The sequence below is a fragment of the Armigeres subalbatus genome, chromosome 2 (assembly GCF_024139115.2).
Source record: "Armigeres subalbatus isolate Guangzhou_Male chromosome 2, GZ_Asu_2, whole genome shotgun sequence".
NCBI lineage: Eukaryota > Metazoa > Arthropoda > Insecta > Diptera > Culicidae > Armigeres > Armigeres subalbatus.
In genome coordinates, this window is record NC_085140.1 from 154,941,360 (window position 1) to 154,964,938 (window position 23,579).

The 23,579-nt window shown below is 39.1% G+C and overlaps 2 protein-coding genes across 3 annotated transcripts in view; one reads left to right on the forward strand and one right to left on the reverse strand.

Moving 5' to 3' along the window:
- Positions 1-169: 169 nt before the first annotated feature.
- Positions 170-2,243, forward strand: LOC134215339 (UDP-glucuronosyltransferase 2B20-like). The gene is made up of 3 exons (XM_062694553.1): positions 170-343; positions 704-1,888; positions 1,956-2,243. The coding sequence occupies exons 1-3, from the start codon at positions 240-242 to the stop codon at positions 2,230-2,232; spliced, it is 1,566 nt and encodes a 521-aa protein (XP_062550537.1). The 5' UTR covers positions 170-239; the 3' UTR covers positions 2,233-2,243.
- Positions 2,244-15,411: 13,168 nt separating this feature from the next.
- LOC134211050 (G-protein coupled receptor dmsr-1) overlaps positions 15,412-23,579 on the reverse strand; it is a 454,370-nt gene continuing 446,202 nt past the window's right edge. For both annotated transcript variants that reach the window (XM_062687612.1, XM_062687613.1), the window contains one exon: positions 15,412-16,577. In XM_062687612.1, the coding sequence (XP_062543596.1) occupies positions 16,256-16,577 (322 nt within the window). In that variant the 3' untranslated portion in view covers positions 15,412-16,255. The remainder of the gene's footprint in view (positions 16,578-23,579) is intronic.

A 23,579-nucleotide genomic window follows, 5' to 3' on the forward strand; every position in this document is an offset into this window, starting at 1 on the left:
ACGGCCGGGGCATGGTCCCGAGCATCACACAACCTTGGGTACCAAAACCCACCATTGTTATTCGTCGCTTGCATATTTGTGTGCATTCCGAGGAAAGCACATACTGTTGGGAAAACGTTAAATCCGGCCCTGGGAACACGCGTCGTTCTCAGTTTATCCAAATCTTTTTGATGTTCAGTACGAGCCTCGCCGTCCTGCCGTAAGCTTCACGGCAATCAAAATAACCTGGGAGCGACATTATGCAACGTTGTGCTATCATATGGCTCTTAGTCGCTTGCAGCTTCACTCGGGCGGCAAATATTTTGTACATAGATGCAGTGGCATCGCCAAGCCATTTCATTTGGTGAGTGTTCTGTATATCAAATCAACGAAGTGTTATGTGCCGTCCAGACAACGAGCTATATCACTTCACATAGAGTAACTGGACATCAATGTTCGTACATCTAGTTTTTTACTGGAGATCATGGTTTTTAAAAATCGCTCTAAGTAGATAAAGAACAACGATAAAAGAGAGACGAGAATTGTTTCGAATCATTACAACCCATGACAACAAGTTTATCGAACTAAATATTTCATTCATTTGAAAATATTTCAAACTATTGGGCTTCAGATTCATACAAGAAGTTGTCGAACATTGGAAATAAATTTGAATCACTAAATATATTAGTCTCAGCTAGTAAAATAGTTTTATTTCAAATTTTAGGCACAGAGCATTGATACATGCATTGGCAGCAAAAGGACATAATGTAACGGCTTTGAGCGTCGATATTGAAGATAAACCAGTTCAAAACGTGACATACATTAAATTGGAAGGTGTTTATGAGAGTTTGCTCTCCCAAGAAAAAGACTCACTGGAAATGAACTTTTTTGAAATGGAAGATATGAACACATTATCCCTATTATACATGTTCAGTAAATTTAAAGTACTCTGTTGCGAATTTACATTGAAAACAAAAGGTTTGAAGGATTTGCTGAGTTATCCGCAAGACTTCAAGTTTGATTTAATCATCTCTGATTATCTGAACGGACCATGCGTGTCTTCTGTTGCGCAACACAGATTTGGAAGACCCCCACTGATTGGGGCAACTGCCTTTCACGTACTCACCACAACAACTTCAATAACCGGTGCATATTCGTATTCCGCTTCTGTACCCAACCACGAGTTCAACCATCCCCAGGAAATGAGCTATTGTGCGCGGTTCGAAAACGTTGTATACCATCATTTTGAGGAGCTTTTGAAAGTTTATCACATGCTACCGCAAATAGATAAAATAGTGCGCAACCAGTTTCCAGATATTCCGTACGTTGGAGATTTGGAGAAGGAAACCCGAATTGTTCTTCTGAACTCAAATCCAGTTATTCAGTATTCGGAATCAACGATGCCAAACGTTGTCTCTGTAGGCGGAATGCAGATTGTCAAATCGAAGGAGCTCCCTGACGACCTGAAGAAAGTGGTTGAAAATGCTAAAAACGGAGCTATTCTATTTTCGATCGGCACTAACGTTCGTAGCGATATGCTTGGAGACGAGAGGTTAATCGAGATTTTGAACGCCATGGGTCACTTTCCAGAGTATCAATTTTTATGGAAATTTGAATCCGATAAAATGCCTATTGAAGTGCCAAAGAATGTGTACATTCGGAAGTGGATGCCCCAGAACGACTTACTGGCTCATCCAAATCTCAAATTATTTATCACCCACAGCGGACTGCTTAGTACACAGGAAGCGATTTGGAATGGTGTTCCAATTATTGGATTTCCAGTGTTTTCCGACCAGCATCAAAATATCAATTACTGTGTTCAGCAAGGCGTAGGGAAAAGACTATCTCTGAAGAATGTGAAAAGCAAAGAGCTTGTCGATGCTATCAAGGAGGTGATGGAGAATGGACGGTAGGTGAAATAGTTTGAATCCAATAATCGCATTACTCACTAATAGTATAATGTCTGTTACCCACAGCTATCGTGAAAACATGTCTGAACTTTCGAAACTTTTTCGCGATCAAAAGGAAACACCTCTTGAGCGCGCTGTCTGGTGGGTGGAGTGGGTTCTACGAAATCCTACTACCAAAGTTCTACAGTCTAATGCAGTTCGGCTATCATGGTTTGTGAAATATTCGTTCGATGTGATTGTTCCCTTATTGTTGGCAGTTTTCATGGTGCTGTCAATTTCAGCTAAGGTTGTCAAAAACATGCTGCATTCTAAGAGGACGCATAATAAAGTGAAAGGAGAATAATTTTTGACAGATTCGCGTGTACAATAAATTGAAAAACAATGTTTTGCATACATATGAATATCATATCCTCTGGACATTTTCTTGATGACTGGTAATAGAAGTATGACAATCACGTTCGAGTCCACAAATAACTGCCACAATGGCCAGCCTCACTTGCTTTTTTGATGGATCAAATGTCAATTAATTGAATCTGTTAAAAATCGTATCCGGACTGTTTTCAACATACAATAAACAAAAGGCACGAAGGTTCATCAACTCCATCGTAGTCCCCGGCGCAATTGTAATGCACATTAGTGTTCGCGCGAAATCAAAAAAGCTTACGTTGTCTGTGTTATGTGATTACATTGACCAAAATGGAATTTCTATAACTTTTTTATTTTTTAGGCAGTTTCAAAAGATAATTTAATCATCTTTCAGGACGTTATCTAAGATTGATTATATGTGAGCGGGTTGATTTTGTGAAAAAGGGTACAAAAACGGTGATTTTTTACGCTTATTTTACTTATATCTGAAAATCATACCAATTTTGAACTGCATCTTATCAAAAACGTTAGTTAGGTTAGTCTAGAACTTGGGTGCCAGATGGTGACATACTTATATGAAATCATTATTAAACTCAAGATGTTCCGATATATGGAATTTTCTACATTGTAAATATTCCTGTCGCACAAATTTTTAATTTGTTAAAAAACATGTGTTTAGCAAAGTTAATCTGGTGGGAATAAACTGTCTTATGACGGAAAAAAATACATATGCAAGAATATTGCAAGCACACTAGCGCTGCCCTATTTTACAATAGTATTTTACAATAGGGTGGCGCTAGTGTGCTTGCAATATTCTTGCATGTTTGAAATAATTGCTCTAGCTTGAGATCCTCCGTACCTACACCCAAGTTGAATTCTCCAGGATTTTCTTGGATGACCTAAAACATATTCTGTGAACGCATTCTATTATTTGCATCGATGTAGCAGGTTGAATACAAAGAAATTTTTTGGTAGACTCTACCACAACATTCATGTTTGCCAAAAATACTGTAATCATCAATATACGTCAGATCTCACATGGAACAATATACTCAAGTATATAGGGTCCCCCAGACCTAAGCGATTTCATCGCCGCGACGGCGACAACTAGTCGCCGCGATTCTATCGTTGGGTCACTGCAGGCAATGTTCTATTTACGCTTCCATACCAACGGCGACAGAATCGCTGTCGCCAAGCGATAGAATCGCGTTGCGACTGTCGCGTCGCGTGTGTTTGGGGGAACCTTATAACTGTGCACTAGCGTCGCAATGAATGAACTGAGTCGATCGATATTGGTGCTTTGATGTTGCATGAAGAAGAAGAAGCAGAAAGATGATAATCGAAAAAATCTCCAAGGGAAATCATACGGAGAAGTTTTTAAAACTTTTCTCAAAAATCCTAGAAGCAATTTAATTAAAAACGGTAAGCAGTACGGGGTTGGACAGTATGGGAAGTTACCAAGCCTGCTTTGTTGACGGCCGCTCGACCAGATCTTTACTGTACAGCAAATCCTTTAAAAATGCCGTGAATACCAGGTCCCAACGCACCATCTGTTCATTGATTTCAAGGCGGCATATGACAGTGTAGACCGCGTAGAGCTATGGAAAATTATGGACGAGAACAGCTTCCCTGGGATGCTTACCAGACTGATCAAAGCAACGGTAAATGGTGTGCAAAACTGTGTGAAGATTTCGGTTCGTTCGCATCGCATCACACTCCAGTTCGTTCGCATCGCCTCGGGGACTAAGGTGATGGACTTTCGTGCCTGTTGTTCAACATTGTGCTAGAACAGCGGTTCTCAACCTTCTTGATGAGTGGTACCCCTTGAAGCTTTGTCATGCCTCGAGGTACCCCTTAAGATTTGGTTTTCTAGAAATTCAAACTTTGGTCGAAATCGTCGCGTAATTCTTGATTTACGTGCAAATGCAATAGAATTTTTACTTAACTGCATTGTTTACTTAAATGTAATTCTAAAACATATTTGAACTGTTCGTTATTCAGAGATATTCCTCTACCTTAAAATTTATTCTCAGTCTCCACTAAAACTTCAAAACTTCACGAGTTTTTGTATTTCGACAGAGCTGTTGAAATTTGAAAATAATTATTTGTCGATTATCCAGCTTTTTACGAGTTGGTGCCATAATACTTTGAATCACCCCTTTTGACACATGCTGTGTCCACTATAATATTTGTAGATAGATCTTAGCAATCGGTGATTCGTTGATTTTTTGTAAACATCGTTAAACTATCATTATTTTATTTTGAGTTGAGCATGTCTTCAAACTTTGGTTTAATATTTTGTCCATTAAAATATACCTACTATTAATTTGTACCTTATTTAGGTATCCGTGAACATGTAAGCTTGGCTAGTGCCTGTGGCAGTGTGACATGCATTTAAATGAATGAGCTATTGAGCTTATTTCAAGGCTTTCTTGTATTATTTCTACAATAGTACAATACTAGGAGACACGCGTTCCATGTCATACTATTATCTATGGTTTCATCTATCGTACAGATTTGTGAATGAGATCATTATCTCATCTAAAATATAAGGTGCTACTTGAATGATCGTCTCGATGTCGGCCCTTTTCTGACTTAATTTACTGACAAAATACAATTGAATAAGTACAATGACTCTATTACTAATTAGTCGAATTAGGGGAGATCTACCGGGAGAATCTACCATATCGTAAAATACGAGGATTAGATAACGTGTACTTAAAATGTGTACTCGACTGAGGTCAGTTATATTTCGATAGAATCTAACTATGGTCCTCCCCTATGATTCCAGAGCCAGCACCGCAAAAACTTTAACCTCGGCTAGGATTAAGAATGAATAGCTGCAGAGGGTTTGATCGCAGAAGCACGGTAAGGGAGTCTCGGATTGCCCGTAGAACCATGAACGATCCAAAAACACAGGCGTTCCATCGTTCACATCGTTCAATGTTGTAACAGACAAATTTATTGACATCATTCTGCGTAGCTCTTAGAACATTTTCATATTCATAAAATGGAAAACCTAAAATAGAAGAATGATTAGCAGTTTTATAGAAAATGATGATGCGTGAGTTTCCTTGTTGTTTATAAATAAACAACCTAAAAAATCTCGATGGTAACGGGGAAGAGTGACACTCTATTGCAAGGCTACCGAGATATGATTATGAATTCAGTTCACAGCATATGTCAAATTCGGTTCACTCCTTGTTAATTTATGGCTAGCGTAAAAAGCTGGATAACAATATCCTTCACTTCTTTCCAAATTCATCCTTTTCATAGGAGGCTCGGAGACCCATAATCTTCTATACAATCAACTCGACGAACCAACACCCAACCGGCGGTTGTTAGATTTTCTAACAATTCTGTATAAGAATCTAACAAAACCTGTATAAGAACTGGGCATATGCGAAATTGTTAGATTTTTATACAAAAAATGTAAGCTCTCAAACAAATATTGTTAGAAAAGCTTACAAAATTGTTAGATTCTTATACAGAATTGTTAGAAAATCTAACAACCGCTGGTTGGGTGAAGCTATTGTCTGTTTGTCCATGTTTATGTGTTTGTGCATATGAGGTCAGTGTTGGGAAATGTACGTTAAAACACTCTGAATATTTACATTTTATCCAGTCAAATTTCATGCCCAAACAAAGCGAAACAGTTTGCAAAAGAAAATGTACGCGACATCGTGAAATTTTTTTTTCGCCGATGAAGCAAACTGTTTGTTTGCTGCTACGTTAGAGTCGTGCCGGAGTGCGGTCAGCATTTGCATGAGATTTTTTGTTTCGGCTCGTGCGCAGCGCAAACAGCACAGAATCGAGTTTAATTACCAGTGGCGCAAAGCCTATAAGGAGTGCTATCCGTAGGTATACTGATTTATTCGTTCTTATCTCTAAAACGAGCAAGGAGTAATGAAATGAATTTTTCCCACCAAAAACGGTTATACGTTGTGAAATTATTGTACGAAAACATTAATCGTGGGGGGAGAAAATAATAAACTGACTGTCGTCTGCTTGGCGTGGCTACTGCTGCGGCTGTCATTGTTTTGTTATTATTTTTTTGCATGGAAGAATGAATGGTAAAAAGAAATGTCAACCATTCCCGTCCCTGGCAGGCATGCAAACATTTTTGTCAAATTTTCTTCCTCAACCGACTTCAATTGAGTGTATAAAACAGCTGCTATGGACAATATGCACCGGTCACGCCCTTACAGTCAATTTAGGATTAGGACAGGAAAATGAGTTTGACATTATAAGAGACATGAGGAATGCTCTGCATCTCTATGAGCGCCACGGGAAAGGAATCGGTAGTTTGTTGAAAAAATAATTCATGTGAAGCCACCTTGGTAAGCATCCAACGCAAAATCAATGCGCTTTGTATAATAATAAAGTTTTTCTTAGCGGTGGCTAGTCTGAGTCATACAGTAGACGTTCGATAGCTGCAAGTCATTAAATTGCAATGATTCTTAACTGTGATTCGATAGTTGCAACAGTTTTGCATTTATCGGACCGCTAAACTTCAAAACTATGTCAAATTCAATGACAGCTGCATTACGCTGCACAATCAGATGCACTTTTATTTCATCTGACGTCGATTGACAACCTAAAATACGTCGAACGGCATTCGCTAACTGAAAAGTTAACATGTTGTAGTTATCGAACGGCTACTGTATATGATTGACTAAAATAAATTAGAAATTTACTATAAAAAATTAGGAAATTGCCAATAAAGAAATCAGAAATCGAGCAATAAATAAATATAAAATTTCCACGAATAATGCAAAATTTCCACAAATAATTGGAAATTTTCCACAAAAAAAAATCAGTCTTTAATTCAACATTGATATTTTATTTTGCTGTCGTAGGGTAAAGGATGTCTTTTGGACCACCCCACAATAGGAAAAAGGAGGTATTTTTGGCCAAAATTATGAATCCTGCAATAAATGGTGGTATTAATCATAAAAACATAGATAGAAACGAAAAATATTTTTTTCGAGCCTTTAATGGGGTATGGGACCAATTTTTGGCATAGTATCGATTTTAGTCATATTCTACAAAACCAACGGAATTTTGTCACTTTTTGGCTTGCAATAAGCCCGCTTGATGCTGGATAAAATACTACTGGTCATATAAAGGGTTTTACTGTATATTCGTGTCACAGACAAATGGACGCAACAAAGTTTTCCTTAATTGATGAAAAAAGCACTATTAGCTTCTGGTGTTGAAAATAAAATGAATAAAACTGATTAAATCAGCAAAGGAGAGTAGAACAGATTCAATTAGCGTCATATTGTGACATCAACGAAATGGAATTTCATTTATTTGATATTTCCATAAGATTTCTTTCATAAATATAAAAACGTATTGTGACAAGGAGTTATTTAACACACTACTCATCCACCACTTTATGACACGTTATGATTAAATCTTTAATTCGCTTCTATTATGTAGTAATGTCAAAATTGTAAATTTTGAACCCCTTCCCTTCTACTGCGTGACGCTTTTTATGTGTTAGTTGATTTTTTCTTGAATTAGGCGCAACGTTAAGACATAACCCTCCCCCTTCAAATGTTATGTAAATTGTGTTCATCACCATTTTCAATTAAAGTGGCATTATTGAGTAACTTAGATGAAAATTGAAAAGAAGAAGTTTACCAAAATATCTGATTAATCCCAATGGAACAACGATCTCTGACGAATGAAACTCGTTGCGAGTGAATCGGTTGAGTGTAAGTGCCTAAAAAATAGTTAAGATAATTTTTGCTCACACACATACAGACATTAACATACACGTACACACAGACATCACCTCACTTCGTCGAACTGAGACGATCGGTATACAACACTATGAGTGTTTGGACGTTTTTTTAATGTTTTTGGAGCAATCATATAGCTTCTACGTATACTTAGTACACGAGAAAGGCAAAAATAGGCATTTTAAAAAAATCATGTATCTTACAAAGTTGTGAATTTGGGCAGAATTTTATTCATGGTCCTCAAAGCTTAAACGTTCAATAGTATAGTGCATTATGTTTTACTGCGGGGTATTGCGGGGTACCAAACTGTTTTGTTCGTTAAAAACTGCGTAAAATATGCTTTTACAAAACTACTTAAAACTAAATTCTGGACGGAGCTATTATTACATTATCAAGCCTATTGCATAGATCTGCTTAAGAGCTTTGTAACGATATATAAATATGTTACTTTTGAGACGAAAATATGGCAAAGCTGCCCGTTTTCCCAAAAAACGTAAAAATGTCTAGAAGGGCCAGCTGGAACGACCCCCACCCTCCCTAAAAAATCTAAAATATAGAAACCGTCCTGATTATAAAAATATAGGTTATAAGCTGTGTATTCGTCACATTTCACTCGCTCAAATCGAAAATTGGCCTGTTGGTAGTTTTGGGCCACTCCTTTATATGGGGCTGTCCTATTGTGCACCCTTACGGAGGAAGTTGCTCAGTGGTCCAAAATATGAGCCGTCGAACTGGTGGTCCAAAATACCTCCCTTACCCTATATGATTACATTTACACTTTGAGCCTGGCGTATTGAGTCGGATCACTTTGAAAAAATAGGATAGAATGCTCAAAGATATTTATCTTTTTCCGTTGGACATTTATAGCAAAACACTGCAATGATGAACTCTAATTATAAGAAAAATCACTTTAATAAAGTTTAAAAAAAAATATAACAAAACACTGAAGACGTTTTATACATGAAAACCAAATACGTATTTGTCGACTCAGAAGGGACTTATGTGGAAAGCGTTAATAGAAAAATTTGTATAACATTAAGATTTGAAAACACCTGAATCAAAATAGCTCAACAACTGTTGACAGATGTTGAAGAAAGGGATCAAAAATCGTATTGCTATTTTTTTACTGAATGAATAAATTAAACCAGACTGATGGACTAAACTGACACTGTAAATAATATACTGGTTAAACTTTATTAAATGTAATTTGGAAACTACACACCGTATATGTACATTTGGTACATTTTTACCAGGCGAACAAAAAACGTTCGTTGGATACCGATTTATTTTAAGTGTTTAATTTTAATTTTAAAGCCTAAGAGAACGATAAGATAATTTATGCATAAATTGTTTACAACAAATTCCTCCATTATCACTATTTTTTTAAATTAAAACTAATTTTTCTCAGAAACGAAAACCAATGCCTGATTAATTATAGAAATTTTCATTTGTATTCCAAACGATTTCTGAGGATTACAAAAGATCGATCGTATCCCATTTTTTATATTTAACTGAAAGTTTTTATTTTGTTGAATTTTCTTGTCAAAATTGCAAAACAATCCAGCTTTTTACGCTAGCCATAAATTATCAAGGAGTGAACCGTATTTGACATATGCTGTGAACCCTGAGATGTGAACCTAATTCATAATAATATCTCGGTAGCCTTGAAAAAGAGTTTCACTCTTCCCCGTTACCATCGAGATTTTTTAGATTTTCTATAAAAATGCTAATCATTCTTCTATTTTAGGTAGATATTCCATATGAATATGAAAATGCCTTAGGAGCTACGCAGAATGATGTCAATCAATTTGTCTGTTACAACATTGAACGACGTGAACGATGGAACGCCTGTAGTTTTGGATCGTTCATGGCTCTACGTTCAATCCGAGACTCCCATACCGGGCCTCTGCGATCAAACCCTCTGCAGCTATTATTCTTAATCCTAGCCGAGGTTAATGTTTTTGCGCTGCTGGCTCTGGAATCAGAGGGGAGAGCTCAGTCGAGTACACATTTTAAATACACGTTATCTAATCCTCGTATTTTACGAGGTGGTAGATTCTACCGGTAGATCTCCCCTGATTCGACTTATTAGTAATAGAGTAATTGTACATATTGTATTTTGGCAGTAAATAAAGTCGGCAAAGGGTCGGCATTAAGATGTTCATTCAGGTAGCACCAGGGGTAGCACCTTATATTTTAGATGAGATACAACAATATCTCTTTCATAAATCTGTACGATAGATGAAACCATAGATAGTATGACATGGAACGCGCGTCTCCTTGTATTGTAGAATTAATACAAGAAAGCCTTGAGATAAGCTCAATAGCTCATTCATTTAAATGCATGTCACACTGCCATAGGCACCAGCCAAGCTTAGATTTTTACGGATACTAAAATATTAAACAAAAGTTTGAAGACATGCTCAACTCAAAATAAAATAATGACAGTTTAACGATGTTTGCAAAAAACATCAACGAGTCACCGATTGCTAAGATCCATCTACAAATATTATAGTGGACACAGCATGTGTCAAAAGGGGTGATTCAAAGCATTATAGCACCAACCCGTAAAAAGCTGGATAAGTTTTTGTAGGAGAAAGGAAAAATTATTTCTGCAACTGCTGCCGTAAAAGCTTTGTGATCCCATTTCTGAAATACAATCTAAAATACATATCTTTGTGCATTTTAGAAAGGTGCAGATGATTCGTCTAGCGAGCAAATGTATGCAATTAACAATTTTCTATCTTCGTATACCCCTGGCAGATGTTGATATATAAATGAGTATCCCACTAGATGAAAAACAATATCTATGCATTTACTTTCTGGTTTTGAGTTAGCTCAATACCATAAACCACGCTGATAAGTCAATATGAATTTTGCTTCAGCTTACATACATAATTTTAAGTGAAATAAGGTTTTTAACAATATCAACTATATATCAACTATATCAGATTCAGATCAGATTCGAAAGCACACACTGCAAGATGTATTTCTTTAAAAGCGGCACAAATGCAGGGGTATTGCTTTATTGCCAATAGCGGGAACGCGGCGATTTATCCTAGACTGCTTCTTCTGTTACTATAACCCTATTGATCGTAAAGCAGTTTATTTGACTTTGAAAACATGAATTCAGAATTAATGTAAAATCAATTCAATAAAAATTCCGCGGAAAAAAAAATTAAAGTTTCGTTTCGTAAAATTTCGAATTAAATGGATCTTGATTTCGTATCGTTTCGATATCTCAAAAGTAAAATTATATTTCGTTTCGATTCGTTTCGAATCAACATAGACATTTGAAATTTCGTTTCGTTTCGTTTCGTTAATAAAAAGTGTCTTATCGCATACCCTTACGGCGCGCCGCGGCGTAATAATGTTTTAGGTAACTTGGTTGTGATTGAGTCAATTGAAAGTCAATTTATCTATATGGCAATTCACATGGGAAAATGATAAAATTGTCGTACAACTTTCAAATAATGACGAACTTTATTGGTGGAACAACTTCAATTTCCATAATTATATCTAATTAGTCGACCCGGTAGACGTTGTCCTGCATAGTAGGCGGAAATGCTTGTTGTGAACTGCCTATGCGAAATTCCCATGCAAATCTTTATTTTAGTTTTTCACGATTTACTCAATTTAACTAATAATTTTCGCATGGGGAAATATCATATAAACCCGTCGGCAACTATAACGAAAGTAACTACTAAAGGAATGAAGAAAATCCATCCAGCCGTTTTCGAGTTATGCGGATACGAACACAGACCATTTCATTTTTATTTTATAGAAAGAAGATTAATTTAGAAGTGTTTTGCCTTTGCTGAGTTAACGCTATCTACCCATTTTACTTATATGTCAATAAATCGGTAAATCGGCATCGGTAAAAACCTTAAATTGGCTCTTATAGCCTATTCATATTACTTCATTTATGATTTGGGCTGTGAAGCATGCTCGTATTGGATCGTGGGACATCGAAATCCGAACACTTAAGCACATGTAAAAGTCTTCTGAAATACGACAAACATTTCGAATCAAAATATCAAAGTTCGTACAGCTATTATTAGACCGAATGTATGAAAGCAGGCCAATTCACTGGACCACCACTGTAAATAGTTCAATACGCACCTTGAGACAGGATCCATTGATTTAAACTCTGCTGATCTTACTTTAGCATAGTCACTGTGATACAATTATGGTCAACACGCAATCGTATGACACCAGATACTTCGCGTTTACTGGGTGTTGATTAGTGTTTCAATATCAAAGCCTACCTACAATGACCAAAAAGTTTACTGTCAACTAAGATAACTTATTTATCAGTTAATTACTTCAAACACCATGTATTATACATGTATAGACATCTCATAATGTGGATGGATTAGGTGTTGTATGGATTTAGTTACCTCATGATATTTTCCACTTTACATTCTTTCTGAATCCAGTTATTGTTCAATGGTTGTCATAGTATGATTTGTTGAAACCAAGACAAAATTTTCAAAACGACTTATCTGCTTTTGTAAACAAAGATTCAAACGACGATTTGACGAATCTGATAGCTCTCCCACGCAAACTAACACCATCATTAGGTAGGTGAAGGTTTCCGCTACCTGTTGATGTTGTTGGTTTACGTGGGAGAGCTATCAGATTCGCCAAATCGTCGTTTGAATCTTTGTTTACAAAAGCAGATAAGTCGTTTTGAAAATTTTGTCTTGAAACTCTATAACTGAGACACTGATGTTGAATTCTAGAATGCTGTATTACAGTCAAACCTCCATGAGTCGATATTGAGGGACCATCGATGTGGAATAGAAAATACTTGGAAAGCTCTTTGAAGGGGCCGTCATAGTAACCCAGCAAATGTTTCAGTATTGAAAAATGTGCTTCCAGAGCCGATATCGAGTCATAGAACATCGACTCATGTAGGTTTGACTGTATCTGCAAATATTTTGGTCACAGTTTGAGGTCACACTTATAGACAATTGGGCTACACAATTTTCTAACAAAAAATACACTCATCGGATAAGTACAAAAACAAGCTCTATCGGACGGTAGTTCACAAATGTGTTAAGAACGAAAATGAAGAATTTTTTCATCATTTTTTGAAGCTCAATCCAATATGCCACCATATGCCGCCATTATGTATTTTTGTTTCAGGTACCCCCTGAGACCAGTGAAGGTACCCCCAGAGGTACATGTACCCCAGGTTGAGAACCGCTGTGCTAGAAGGTGTCATGTGAAGAGCTGGTGGTGAATGCATTGAAGACAAAGTACATGCTTATGGGTGGAACCGAGCGCGACAGGGCCGGCCTGGGAAGCAGTGTTACGATAGACGGGGATACGAGGATTCGTCTACCTTAGATCCTTGCTAACGGCTGATAACATTGTTAGTCGTGAAATACGAAGGCGCATCATCTATGGAAGGCAGGCTTACCACCGCACCAAATGTGTTATGTACAACACACTAATAAGGCCGGTAGTCCTGTACGGACATGAAACATGGACAATGCTCGAGGAGGACTTACAAGCACTCGGAGTTTTCGAGAGACGGGTGCTTAGGAGCATCTTTGGCGGCGTGTGGCGGCGAAGAATGAATCATGAGCTAGCCCAGCTCTACGGCGAACCCAGTATCCAGAAGGTTTCTAAAGCCAGAAGGGTACGAAGGGCAGGACATGTTGCAAGAATGCCGGACAGCAACCCTGCCAAAATGGTGTTCGCCTCCGATCTGGCATATACGAGACGGCGTGGAGCACAGCGAGTAAGGTGGGTAGACCAGGTGCAAAACGACTTGGCGAGCGTGGGCGCATTCGAGAATGAAGAGATGCGGCCTCGAACCGTGTATTGTGGCGTCAAATTGTTGATTCAGTGTTATCTGTTTAGATGTAAACTAAATTAATGAAATGAAACATTGATAAGTTTAGATCTAAATTCGTAATGTCCAAGTGCTTATCGGCGGCACAGCATCGAATGAGTATCCTGAGGAAACTGGCGTCCCCCAAGGGTCGGTCCTAGCGGTAACACTTTTCCTTATCGCTATGGACGGGGTCTTCAACGTTCTGCCCGCAAACGTATATTTGTTTAGTAGTTGGTAGTATGTAGTTGGTAGAACACCTGGAAGGACCAGGATCAGAACCCATCTTTTGCTGGACTTCTTCCGTCGGCTTTGTTCTGAACGCCAGTAAATGCGTCCGGGGACACGTTTGCAGCGGCCGGCATCAGCTAGAGGGGCCATACATTAAACTCGGTACGGAGGCCATCCCCAACCGGAAGATCGTCCGTGTACTTGGCGTCGACATCGACCAGAAACTCTCCTTTTTACCGCACTTCCGAGCGGTAAAGAAAGCTTGTAAATCCCGCGTTAATCTAATCAAAACTCTTTCGAAAAAAACACCGCACAACACAACAACAGGAGCACGAGACTAAACGTTGGACAAGTCATCATTGATAGCCGCCTGCTCTATGGCCTAGAGCAAGGCTGCCCACCGTACGGCCCGGGGGCCGGATGCGGCCCTCAGCTCATTTTTTTGTGGCCCGCGCACCGTGGTAGAAAATACTTCATAACCGGCCCACAAGCTTTTCTATGTGGCTCGAGAATCTTTTTTTTTATAATTTATTAATAAATACTGTTACAGTGTTTGGACATTAGACGACACATGGTTCGAATGAAATCTAGTCCCACATTCATTTTTTTCAACCATGGACGCTTCGACACCTGCGGGCGAATTGAATAAATCCGTCTACCCAACTCCCCATTTTTCCATTTCTGCTGCCTTTTCTATCGCAATCATCACGAAAGTGATTTTTCTATCGTAAACATCACTGTACATAGCGCCCACCTTATCCAAAGAGAAGGGACCATGCTGTTTGTTTTGAACATGTATGAAAGTGAGGGGAGCCCAATAACGGTTTCGCCAAGGGCGCTGGCAGTCCACGCTACGGCTCTGAGAAAACGAAATACCTCGAGAAAATGAGTTTATGAACAAAATTATTAAAATATACTTTTGTTAGTTTTATTTAGTGTGTTATCTACAACAACTCGCTTTGAGAAACGTTTTCCGAATATCTTTGAGCACAGTTTAACCACAGACAAACAGACGTAACATTTTGAAAATGTTTAATCAAATTCAAATTGATCGTTGAAGCCATGGTGATAGTAAATTCTCTAGTGTTACGTCTGTTTGTCTGCGGTTTAACCATCACCAGATAGTTTTCATAGCCAATACCCGACAAACAATTTAAGCTGGATAAGCTAGTCTTTTAGTTGAAGAAGCACATGTTTAGAAGAATAATTGTTTTGTTGGGATGTTAGCCCCATGATTCAGCAACCCAGCGATGTGTGTTTGGAGGAGCCTGTTATAGTAGGATTTTTCTCAAAAATCAAAAGTAGTACTAACATAATTATTCTACAACTTTTCATTTAGAGGACTCATTCATCCAACAATTTATTAAACTCTTTCTGACAGGGGCTATTCACATCGAGTTCATATAGAAAAATATACATTATGTCTAAACTTTAAAATCACGAGATTTTGCGTAAATTTCTATTCGAGCTCTACTCGTTCAACTTTCTAACTCTTCATTTTAAATGCTTCCACTTCGTGATAGATTTTTTTTCTAAAATATGCTCCACGACTATTATTAATATAAACTTACACTCAACTTCGTTAGTAAATGTACATCTAAAAGTAATCCGTTCTATTATTTGTTCGATCCATCCGTGGTAACCGTTCCAAGGGATAAAGGCGGAACAGCTGTGGTCCATCGGAGTGCTTTCTATTATACTGATCCGTAAGACGGTTGGGCTCTAACGCCTACGGCAATCGGTAAGGTGGGATTCTATTTCGCCAGTCACTTGAGACGACCACCACTTGGTACGGGAATCGCAACCTAACTATGCTATTCGTTCTTTGTCATGTAAAAGACGACATTTATATTCCTCTCGCTAGAAGCTCGGTGATTTTATTTACACAGTAAATTCCATTTAATCACAACTCCAACCCAAGCGGAAATCTTGAGACGTTCGATTCTAGTCAAAATTTAGCTCCTGGTCCTCGCTACTGATTCGCAGATGTTTGATGGTATAATTCTTATTTAACTGAGACAATGAATTACTATTTTGAATCCTATGTAACGGCGTGCTAAATGTAAAACAGTGATAAGTAACACGATGCCAAGACAAATGAAAGAGTGCTAAAAATTCGTGCTAGAATCCCCCGGTCCTACGTTTCGACGTACCTCGCTCGAGTGCCAATCGCATTAGACGCAGGTAGTGGTCAAACCGGTCATTCTCGTCATCTCGACCCTATGGGTTGGAGTTTTGCAAAAAACCGACTTAAAGCTAGTGCGGAACTGTTTCGACATTAGGCCGTACAGTACGAAACCGATGGCGGCGTTGATTAAGGCAAGCAGGTCCATCACTTCACCGAACAGGGCGTAGCAGCGTTTGAAGAAACACTTCTCCAGGATGCCGCTGAGCAAGCCGAGAATCCCCTGGGGGAACTCGGTGAACAAGAACAGAAGCAGTACGGCCACCAGCAGGGTGGTGGTGCGGTCCGCTCGGCGATCCGTTTTGGGATGTCTGCGAAGGAGAGGATAAGAAGGTTCATGTTATTCTTATACAGGTTTAGGTTATACAATCTAGTTAGAATAAAGTTGCACAGCTTAATAGAAGTAAATTGCCCATAATCCGGGTAGGGGAAGACACCCAGAAATCACCCTGACACCAGTTTTCGCCCGCCAAAATCTTCAAGGAAACTGGATGTTGGAAACAGTTAAAGTTTTTTTTTTCATAATTGTGTGATAATTGTACGGAAAAACTTGAACTTTAATTGTTTTCAATAACAAGTTTTTGCGATACAAAGATTGTAAAATAGGTGGACTGGGTGTCTTCTGTTTACCAGGTATTAGGACATCAATAATGTTTGGAAAACTCTATGCATTACACACACGGTGTCTTTGTCAGAAGAGGCTTATTTTCAAAAAATCAGTATCTCTTAATTTAGAGACGAGCCAGCCTATGGGCTGCAAGTCTCTCTAATAAGGACTGTATCGAAAATAAGTCATCCACATTATTTTATTCGAATAGAATCGGATAAATTTTAAAAAATTATTTAAATTTGTCTAGCAATATATCAGAAAAAATATTTTAAGCTCTTTTAAGTGGACTGTATTCAACCGTCTAAGACGAATTAAGTGCTCTCCATTTAATTCCACCATTTTTTCGATATCTTTGCAGATACGTATTTCGACCACAACTGTGTGGTCGTCTTCAAAAGTAGGTATGAAGAAGGAAGCGTGGATAAATAAGAAAAAAAAAAATAAAGGAGAAAACCCAGATTAATCCACCAAGCGGTGATGGCGCCTTTCTCGTTTCTTTCAAGTCAATAATTTCTTCGCACTTTTGGTATGAAAAAAAAGTATTTTGCCCATAACTTCTGAGCCCATAGTCCGATCCGGAAAATTTCCAATACGAAACATTAGCACACGATTCTGCGTCGAATGCAACTCGGTTAAGGATGAGTGCCTGAAAATGAGTGAGATTAGTTCGCGCACACACCTACACACACACATACATCCTTTCAATTCTTCGAGCTGAGTTGATCGGTATATAACACTATGGGTCTTCGGGCCTCCTATAGAAAGTTCGTTTTTGGAGCGAACATATAGCCTTCACGTTTGCTTTGTATACGAGAAAGGCAAAAAGAAAGAAAAAAGGGGGAAAAGGAAAAGCAGAAAAATAATGGGAAGCCAGAAGGAAGAAGAAGGTAGAAGATGGATGAAGGAAAAAGAAGCAAGAAATAATAAGAAAAACGCAAGAAAGTGAAAAAAGACGGTACAAGAAAGAAGGGCAAAAACAAAATAAAGAAGACAGAAGAGGAAGAAGGAAGAATAAAAACGAAAAAATGAGGAAAAGAAGGAAGATACAAAGAAGGTGGAATGTAGAAGGATGGAGCTCAGAAGAAAACAGACGCATTCCCGTCGAATGCAACTTGTTGCAATCAGGTAGTATTAAGTTTCAAACAAGTGTGTCTACAAAATGTGTACATGTACACACATACATTCATACATACAGACATCACCTCGATTCGTTGATTCGATCGGTATATAACACTAGGGGTCTCCGAGCATTCCATCAAAAGTTTTTTTTAAAGTAATCCTATAGCCTTTCGGTACAACTTTGTTGTACGAGAAAGGCAAAAAATGAAGAAGTAGAAGAAGAAAAAAGGTGGAAGGGAGACTGACTGAAGCAAGAAGGAGGAAAAAGATAAAAGACGGTGAAAGAATGAAAAAGAATGAAGGAAAAGGAAGAAGCAAGGAGGTATACGGGAAAAACAAGTATCAATTTTCCACTTTTCAGTTCACTTTTCTCACTGCTCATTCCTCAGTTTTCTCATTTGACTACTGACACCTCACTCCTAATTCCCTATAGGGTATACTGCTCATTCCTCAGTTTTCTCATTTGACTACTGACACCTCACTCCTAATTCCCTATAGGTATACTATAGGGTATAAGTATACTTCCCATTTCTTATCATTTCGCATTTCGTACTTCTCTCTTCTCACTTCTTACTTCGCACCCTTTATTTCTAATTGTCCAATTCTCACTTCATATTTCTCATCACTTCTGGATTTTTACTTCACATCAGTGGCGTGGTTGGGGGTGGTTTTGGACATAAAACAACCCCCACCCCCCCAAAAAAACAAAATTTTGAGCAGAATTTTTTTTTTCAGAAATCTCCTCCCTCCAGACCAATTTTCTGGCTACGCCACTGTTTCACATCATTCTTTTCTTACGTCTCTTTACTTTTCACTTCTCATAAATCCTATTGTCGCGCTTCACAGTTCTCATTTTTTTTCATCGCAGTCCTCATTTGTTATTTCTGACTTCTAACCTAACTTTGTATTTTTATGTGAAGAAAAATGTAGGAAATGTCTAATTCCTAACTTCTCATAGTTCCTCTAAATTCCCTGTGAATGTTTCTGAAATGTGAGGAATCTCACTTGTCATAAGACGAGTTAATACAATCCCATTGAATTCCATGTCTTATGACAAGTGAAGACATTCCACTAAAAAGCTCAAAATAATTTTCTTTTCAATGTGAGGAATGTTTTATTGGAAACTGTTTAACATCTCATATATTAGAGAAAATCATTTGAATTGTAATTTAAGTCTCTTTTTGAAGAAAAAACAATGGTTGGCTTTTGTTTATACACAGTATACATTTTTTTTAAATGCAAAAAAAGGGAATGCACAACCTTTTATATGTCCTAAAGAAATAATTTTTGCGTTTAAAACTTTCTGAGAACAAAAATCATATTGGTTTCATAAATGGTCGGGGTTCAGCGAAACCGCACCAATCGCCTTTTTGACTGACTTTTAATGTTATGAAAACTCATATGTGAATATGTACGTTATGTGGAAGATATTGATTTGGAAAATGTATTGGAGGTACATATTCACATATGAGTTTCCATAACATTGTAAATTAACGTCCAAGTCGGGTGGTTTAATCCCCGGAAATAGGCAATTAACTTTGATTGAACTGACTTTTAATATTTTGTTCATAGAATACAAACCGAAAGTAATTCACATAAATTAATTCATACATGTGTTGGCCATTCGCAGCACCTACTTCCAACACAGCCTCCCGTATCGGTACACCTGGAGATCACCACTGCAGACAGAATCACAAATCGACCACGTTCTGATTGATGGGCGGCACTTCTCAGACATTATCGACGTTAGGACATATCGTGGCGCTAACATCGACTCTGACCACTATCTGGTGATGGTTAAACTGCGCCCAAAACTATCCGTCATCAACAATGTTCGGTACCGACGACCGCCGCGGTACGACCTAGAGCGACTGAAGCAACCTGATGACGCCACTGCATACGCGCAGCATCTCGAGGCAGCGTTGCCGGAAGAGGGTGAGCTCGATGGGGCCCCTCTTGAGGACTGCTGGATTACAGTCAAAGCAGCCATTAACGACGCAGCGGAGAACAACGTCGGGTATATGGGTCGAAGTCGACGGAACGATTGGTTCGACGAAGAGTGCAGACAGATTCTGGAGGAGAAGGACGCAGCGCGGGCGGTCGCGCTACAGCAAGGTATCCGGCAGAACGTGGAACGTTATAGACGGAAGCGAAGACAGCAGACCCGCTTTTTCAGGAGAAGAAACGCAGCCTGGAAGAAGCGGAGTGCGATGAGATGGAATAGCTGTGCCGTTCTCAAGAAACATGCAAGTTCTATCAGAAGTTCAACGCATTCCGGTACTAAGGCTTCGTGCCACGAGCCGAAATGTGCCGGGATAAGGATGGGAGCATCTTGACGGACGAACGTGTGGTGATCGACAGGTGGAAGCAGCACTACGAGAAACATTTAAATGGCCCTGAGGGAAAAGGCAGTGAAAGTCAAGGCAATGCAGGAAATGACTACGTCAGTTCAGCGGACGATGGAAGCCAACCAGCCCCCACCTTGAGGGAAGTTAAGGATGCCATTCAACAGCTAAAGACCAATAAAGCAGCTGGTAAGGATGGTATCGGAGCTGAGCCCATCAAGATGGCCCGGGAAAGCTAGCCACTTGCCTGCACAAACTGATAGTCAGAATCTAGGAAACCGAACAGCTACCGGAGGAGTGGAAGGAAGGGGTTATATGCCCCATCTACAAGAAAGGCGACACACTGGAGTGTGAGAACTTTCTAGCGATCACCATCCTTAATGCCGCCTACAAAGTGATATCCCAGATCATCTTCTATCGTCTGCCACCATTAGTGAATGAGATGTGGGAAGTTATCAAGACGGCTTCGTTGACGGCCGCTCGACAACGGACCAGATCGTTACTGTACGGCATATCCTTCAAAAATGCCGAGAATACCAGGTCCCAACGCACCATCTGTTCGTTGATTTCAAGGCGGCATACGACAGTATAGACCGCGTAGAGCTATAAGAAATTATGGACGAGAACAGCTTCCCTGGGAAGCTTACCAGACTGATCAAAGCAACGGTGGATGGTGTGCAAAACTGTGTGATGATTTCGGGCGAACACTCCAGTTCGTTCGAACCGCGCCGGGGACTAAGATAAGGTGATGGACTTTCGTGCCTGTTGTTCAACATTGCGCTAGAAGGTGTCATGCGGAGAGCCGGGTACGATTTTCAACAGATCCAGTCAATTTATTTGTTTCACGGATGACATGGACATTGTCGGCCGAACATTTGCAAAGGTGGCAGAACTGTACACCCGCCTGAAACGTGAAGCAACAAAGGTTGGACTGGTGGTGAATGCCTCAAAGACAAAGTACATGCTTGTGGGCGGAACCGAGGGTGACAGGGCCCGCCTGGGAAGCAGTGTTACGATAGACGGGGATACCTTCGAGGTGGTCGAGGAATTCGTCTACCTCGGATCCTTGCTAACGGCTGACAACAACGTTAGTCGTGAAATACGAAGGCGCATCATCTGTGGAAGTCGGGCCTACTACGGGCTCCAGAAGAAATTGCGGTCGAAAAAGATTCGCCACCGCACCAAATGTGTCATGTACAAGACGCTTATAAGACCGGTTGTCCTCTACGGACATGAAACATGGACAATGCTCGAGGAGGACTTGCAAGCACTCGGAGTATTCGAGAGACGGGTGCTTAGGACCATCTTTGGCGGTGTGCAAGAAGACGGTGTGTGGCGGCGAAGAATGAACCATGAGCTCGCACAACTCTACGGCGAACCCAGTATCCAGAAGGTAGCTAAAGCCGGAAGGGTACGATGGGCAGGGCATGTTGCAAGAATGCCGGACAGCAACCCTGCAAAGATGGTGTTCGCTTCCGATCCGGCAGGTACGAGACGGCGTGGAGCGCAGCGAGCGAGATGGGCAGACCAGGTGCAAAACGAACGTGGGGCGTATCCGAGGATGGAGAGATGCGGCCTCGAACCGTGTACTGTGGCGTCAAATTGTTGATTCAGTGTTATCTGTTTAGATGTAAACTAAACAAATGAAATGAATGAATGTGTTGTTGGATATCCTCAATTATAGGGTACAGGGATATCCGATACGATTTGTGATCAATTGGATTTGTTACACGAAAATTTGTGCAAGAAAATGGGTAATTTTTCTTTGCGATTTGGCTGAACCTCGACCAAATAACACACTTTAATTATTCTCTGCTCTCACCGAAAAATAGATCAAGAAGGTGTTATACATATACCAGTAATTTATTCACAAACTTCGTCAACATTCTACTGAGAATCGGAAGCAGTGATTTTTTTTTGTTGAAGTCTGTATATCCATCGATTACAAAAATGTCGGGAATTTTTTTATGATATTTATCGAAAAAGTTGATGTCGACCTAATAGAAATCTTTCGTGGACGATTCCTTTACCAGTATAAATGGGATTGCCTGTCCGTATTCTTTTCCATTGCGTTGATTAGAACAAGGATTGATCGTAAATTGCCCATTTGTCTGAAATATTCGTGCCTGTCGTTCTAATGAACTAATGATTCTATACTCAGTTAACTACACTATCAAGATTCATAAGTGGTGCTTTACTCTTTTTATGAATATTCGACTTAAAATAATCAGTACTACATAGCCTCTTCAGATTATAAGCTTTATGGCATGATAAAAAGTATCGTAATGTCAAAGTTACCTCATCTTATTATCATAAAATATGATTTCACGCAGTTTATGAACCGATCTGAGCATCGATGGTCGTTTGGCATCAGCATCAGCCTGACTCAGACGTCCATGGTTTAAACCATATACTTTTCTAACATTCAAATATTCTTTCATAAGGCGGCATTTTGAAATTCATAACGAACTGTTGTCGTTATTTTTCATAATTCCATTTTCATCAGTGTTTACTTTCGCTAATAGATCAAATAACTCCAGAAAACAATCACTACTATTAGTAACTATTATCGAAATACGTTCGAACATTTCATTTAAAATTCCAAATTTTCAATTTTGTAAATACTCATAATTCGCGCATTAACAAATAAGAACTATGAGTAAATTTTTATTGATGGCTGATTCGCCGGATATCGGCATAGAAAAATTCAACAAACTGGTTTCGTGGTAAGGCTACCGATTCTGCTTCATACGCAGGAGATAGAAGGTCGTAAATTCAATCCCAGACTCATTATATTCTCCTACTTTGTAATTTTTCTTAACATTTCTTATATTTCAACAATCATTAGAACTGGAAATGAATTCCATACGGTTTACAGCTTCTATCATATACCATATCTATTCTTACATTCTTTTCTCGGCTCAATTAATTCCCATCTCCAAAATATTGTAAGGACGTGGCCAGCGCCGATGTATATGAACATATATGTCTAAGTTTGGAAGATGATACAGCAAACGTTCGCTAACTGGGCTAAAACACCAGCCCAGTTACCGAACGCTGCTTTTTAACTGGGCTAACGAGGGAATTCGCGATGCATTGTTGTGATCGTGTTTTACATGAAGCTTAAAGAATATACCATTCAGAGTCCCCTCGTCACTGAGTCTTTGTTGTTGTTTTTTGACGGATAATTGCTTTTTAACTGGGCTTTGGCCCAGTTAGCGAACGCCCAGTTAAAAAGC

Coding starts and splice junctions, on each gene's coding strand:
- LOC134215339 (XM_062694553.1), top strand. CDS start 240: ATGCAACGTTGTGCTATCATATGGCTCTTAGTCGCTTGCAGCTTCACT. Junction 344..703: donor TCGCCAAGCCATTTCATTTG/GTGAGTGTTCTG, acceptor TTCAAATTTTAG/GCACAGAGCATTGATACATG. Junction 1,889..1,955: donor GAGGTGATGGAGAATGGACG/GTAGGTGAAATA, acceptor TGTTACCCACAG/CTATCGTGAAAACATGTCTG.